At 33.4% G+C, this 4,836-nt stretch overlaps 1 protein-coding gene across 1 annotated transcript; it reads left to right on the plus strand.

Annotated features, from left to right (window-relative positions):
* The first annotated feature begins 394 nt into the window (after positions 1-394).
* LOC133322460 (retinol-binding protein pinta-like) lies at positions 395-1,462 on the plus strand. The gene is made up of 3 exons (XM_061531456.1): positions 395-711; positions 778-1,144; positions 1,202-1,462. The coding sequence occupies exons 1-3, from the start codon at positions 395-397 to the stop codon at positions 1,460-1,462; spliced, it is 945 nt and encodes a 314-aa protein (XP_061387440.1).
* Positions 1,463-4,836: the final 3,374 nt, after the last annotated feature.

A 4,836-nucleotide genomic window follows, 5' to 3' on the forward strand; every position in this document is an offset into this window, starting at 1 on the left:
GCCCCCATTATCAAAAAAAAAAAAAAAAAAAAATCGGTCCTCTCGCACTGACTGTCATAATTAAATATGGATCTGCTACCATATCTTGCATATATAGTTGCCTACAATTTTTTTTAAATTACGACCTTCCCAAACACATTTCGCATCAGTTTTTTCCGAATGCAAATGAAGTTCATTGAAATGCTCGGAATATGAATTTAGAAGAAGAAAACAATATGATTGCATGGCTTCGTGGTGTTTACTTAGCTGTTTAGAATTTTGGTGGAACTTCCAAACGAAACGTTGACAAATTATAAAAGAACAAAGTTCTGTTGTTTAGAAAATAACTTTGCCAAAAATTAAGTCACTTTAATTGGCGCAGTTGTTCGGCTGATGCGTTAGTGTTTAGTTCAAAATGACTGCTGCTACTCCTCCCAACATACAACCTCTTAGTGAGGATTTACAGAAAGTGGCCATTGAAGAATTGGGAGAGATTCCATCAAGAATTCCCGACGATTTATTGGCTCTGAAGACTTGGATATCGCAACAGCCTCATTTAAGGGCACGTACCGATGATCAATGGCTGATACAATATCTGCGTGGTTGTAAATACAGTCTTGAGAGGGCTAAGGAAAAATTAGATTTTTTCTATACCATAACCTCAAAATATCCCGAATTGTTGGCCTGCTACGATTTGGATAATCCACGATTTCGCGAAGTGCACAATGTGGGGTGAGTTATGAGGACATGCGGTTTTTTTTTTTAATTTTAAAAGTAATATTTCTAAATTAATTTTAGAATATTTCTACCCCTACCCAAGCTACTGCATGACTCCGGACCACGTATGGTATTCTTTCGCATGAAATTTGATATTGAAAAATATAAAATCGAAGATGTTATGCGGCCCTGCAATATTATGCATCAGATAATGCTGCTGAATGATCCGCCAACCTGTATCAATGGTCTGTTTTATGTGGCGGATTTTAGTGGTTCCGCAGGACATTTTCTACAATTCACCCCCAGTATCATTAAGCGGCAGGTGGCATATTTTGAAAAGGCTTTACCATTGCGTATTAAGGCATGGTGTTTCTTCAATGTTTCCGCCGTGGCGGAACAATTTTTTAAAATTATTTTACCCTTGGTATCGGAGAAGCTAAGGAAGAGGGTGAGAGAGGCTTAATATTTAGACGAAATTTTTTAATATATATTTTTTTGTGCTTAGATTCATATTTATACCAAGGACTCACTTCACAAATTATGGGAATTGGTTCCCCAAAAATATATGCCGGCGGAATATGGTGGAGAAAATGGTTCCTTGGCCAAGGCAGCTGCCGACTACCACAAAGTCTGGGATGAATATCGTGACTATTTTAAAGAAAATGCTCAATATGGTGTTGATGAAAATTTACGTCCCGGTAATCCCATGGATTTTGATAGTATGTTCGGCCTGTGTGGTTCATTCCGGAAAATTGAGGTGGACTAAAAATCTGATAAGAAGAAGAAATAAAATAAAAACAAATGCTACTATATACTTTTCTATGGTGGTTGCAAGGCGAGGATTTTTTAAAAATATTTTGTTAAAGGTCATAGCAAGGGTCTATACAAGGCGTGGTTTTTGTTAACGAATTTTTTTAGGGATCCATAAAAGGCGTGGATTTTTTAAAGAATTTTTTTAGGGATCCATAATAGGTGTGAATTTTTTAAAGAATTTTTTTTAGGGATCCATAAAAGGCGTGGATTTTTAAAGAATTTTTTTAGGGATCCATAATAGGCGTGAATTTTTTTAAGAGTTTTTTTTAGGGATCCATAAAAGGCGTGGATTTTTAAAGAATTTTTTTTAGGGATCCATAAAAGGCGTGGATTTTTTAAAGAATATTTTTATGGGATCTATACAAGGCGTGGATTTTTTAAAGAATATTTTTATGGGATCTATACAAGGCGTGGATTTTTTAAAGAATTTTTTTTTCGTAATTTAAGAAATGTTGTGCAAAAAATATGCAAGACTTGGTAGCAGATCCATATTTTATATTTTAGTACGGACAGTCGGTATTGGAGGATCGCAGAGATCACAATCTTTTCAAGGTTGGATTTTTTAAAGAATATTTTTAGGGACCAATACAAGACGTGGATTTTTTTAAAGAATGTTTTTTAGGGATCTATGCAAGGCGTGGATTTTTTAAAGAATATTTTTAGCGATCTATACAAGGCTTAGATTTTTTAAAGAATATTTTCTAAGGATTTACACAAGGTGTACATTTTTTAAAGAATATTTTTTCAAGGGTCTGTACAAGGCGTGGATTTTTAAAGAATATTTTTCAAGGGTCTATACAAGGCGTGGATTTTTAAAGAATATTTTTCTTAGGATCTACACAAGGCGTGGATTTTTTAAAGAATATTTTTCTAAGGATCTACACAAGGCGTGGATTTTTTAAAGAATATTTTTCTGAGGATCTACACAAGGCGTGGATTTTTTAAAGAATATTTTTCTGAGGATCTACACAAGGCGTGGATTTTTTAAAGAATATTTTTCTGAGGATCTACACAAGGCGTGGATTTTTTAAAGAATATTTTTCTGAGGATCTACACAAGGCGTGGATTTTTTAAAGAATATTTTTTTAGGGTTCTACACAAGGCGTGGATTTTTTAAAGAATATTTTTCTAAGTATCTACACGGGGCGTGGATTTTTTAAAGAATATTTTTCTAAGTATCTACACGGGGCGTGGATTTTTTAAAGAATATTTATTTAGGGTTCTACACAAGGCGTGGATTTTTAAAGAATATTTTTTTAAGGATCTACACAAGGCGTGGATTTTTAAAGAATATTTTTCTAAGGATCTACACAAGGCGTGGATTTTTAAAGAATATTTTTCTAAGGATCTACACAAGGCGTGGATTTTTAAAGAATATTTTTCTAAGGATCTACACAAGGCGTGGATTTTTAAAGAATATTTTTCTAAGGATCTACACAAGGCGTGGATTTTTAAAGAATATTTTTCTAAGGATCTACACAAGGCGTGGATTTTTAAAGAATATTTTTCTAAGGATCTACACAAGGCGTGGATTTTTAAAGAATATTTTTCTAAGGATCTACACAAGGCGTGGATTTTTAAAGAATATTTTTCTAAGGATCTACACAAGGCGTGGATTTTTAAAGAATATTTTTCTAAGGATCTACACAAGGCGTGGATTTTTAAAGAATATTTTTCTAAGGATCTACACAAGGCGTGGATTTTTAAAGAATTTTTCTAAGGATCTACACAAGGCGTGGATTTTTAAAGAATATTTTTCTAAGGATCTACACAAGGCGTGGATTTTTAAAGAATATTTTTCTAAGGATCTACACAAGGCGTGGATTTTTAAAGAATATTTTTCTAAGGATCTACACAAGGCGTAGATTTTTTAAAGAAAAATTTTTCAGAAACCAAAACAAGAAAGGGATTTTTTAAAGAATATTTTTCTAAGGATCTACACAAGGCGTGGATTTTTAAAGAATATTTTTCTAAGGATCTACACAAGGCGTGGATTTTTAAAGAATATTTTTCTAAGGATCTACACAAGGCGTGGATTTTTAAAGAATATTTTTCTAAGGATCTACACAAGGCGTGGATTTTTAAAGAATATTTTTCTAAGGATCTACACAAGGCGTAGATTTTTTAAAGAAAAATTTTTCAGAAACCAAAACAAGAAAGGGATTTTTTAAAGAATTTTTTTATGGTTCTACACAAGGCGTGGTTTTCGTAATATTATTGTTCTAGGGTTCTACACAAGGCGTGGTTTTTTGTAATATTATTGTTCTAGGGTTCTACACAAGGCGTGTTTTTTTAATAATATTTTTCTAGGGTTCTACACAAGGCGTGTTTTTTTAATAATATTTTTCTAGGGTTCTACACAAGGCGTATACACAAGTCTTGAATTCTTTAAAGAATTTTTTTATGCTTCGTCTCAATGCTCGAATTTTTTAGGGTTTTTCTCAAGGCTCTAATTTTTTTTAGAGTTCTTCTCAAGGCTTGAATTTTTTTAGGGTTCTTCTCAAGGCTCGAATTTTTGAGGGTTCTTCTCAAGGCTCGAATTTTTGAGGGTTCTTCTCAAGGTTCAAATTTTTTAGGGTTCTTCTCAAGGCTTGCATTTTTCTAGGATTATTTTCAAGGCTCGATTTTTTAGGGTTCTTCTTAAGACTCGAATTTTTTTAGTGTTCTTCTCAAGGGTTCTTCTTAAGACTCGAATTTTTTTAGTGTTCTTCTCAAGGCTTGATATTTTTAGGGTTCTTCTCAAGGCTCGAATTTTTTAGGGTTCTTCTCAAGGCTTACATTTTTTTAGGGTTCTTCGCAAGGCTCAAATTTTTTTAGGGTTCGTCTTAAGGCTTGAATTTTTTTAGGGTTTTTCTCAAGGCTCGAATTTTTTAGGGTTCTTCTCAAGGCTTGAATTTTTTAAAGAATCTGTTCTTAGTGGCGATTCCCATTCCTTGTTTTATCTGAGGCAGTTATTTGCCTTAAATTTTAATGAAATTTTATCTTCTTTATTTCACTGCTTCTTGTTATCCCAAAACTCAACACAAACAATTACAACTAATGTAATGATTCATGCACAATTTGGTGTAAATATTTAAATATCATTGCAAGGAAAACAATATTTACAAGCCTTCTTAAACAGATGAATTCTTCGAGAAGATAATTTAATTGTAAATAAACAAATTCACCCTCTGCCACATTAATTTAATTGCAACGTCAGGCTGACAGTCTGCTGGCCTGCCTCGTCTGTTGCCTTTGTGCTTTGTGTCTGCCTTATCTGTCGGCTGTTATGCCTACCAGCCGTAACAGTTCCGCACTATTGATTACTTTAACACTTCGTTACAAATT

Source organism: Musca vetustissima, unplaced genomic scaffold (assembly GCF_032173495.1).
Source record: "Musca vetustissima isolate MV318-11 ecotype Yass unplaced genomic scaffold, APGP_CSIRO_Mvet_v1 utg214865, whole genome shotgun sequence".
NCBI classification, from domain to species: Eukaryota; Metazoa; Arthropoda; class Insecta; order Diptera; family Muscidae; genus Musca; species Musca vetustissima.

What these genes read in the sequence shown, in the direction of transcription:
- LOC133322460 (XM_061531456.1), top strand. Translation starts at nt 395, where the DNA reads ATGACTGCTGCTACTCCTCCCAACATACAACCTCTTAGTGAGGATTTA. An exon ending in CGCGAAGTGCACAATGTGGG is followed by an intron (nt 712 to 777) that starts GTGAGTTATGAG and finishes AATTAATTTTAG; the next exon opens with AATATTTCTACCCCTACCCA. An exon ending in CGGAGAAGCTAAGGAAGAGG is followed by an intron (nt 1,145 to 1,201) that starts GTGAGAGAGGCT and finishes TTTTGTGCTTAG; the next exon opens with ATTCATATTTATACCAAGGA.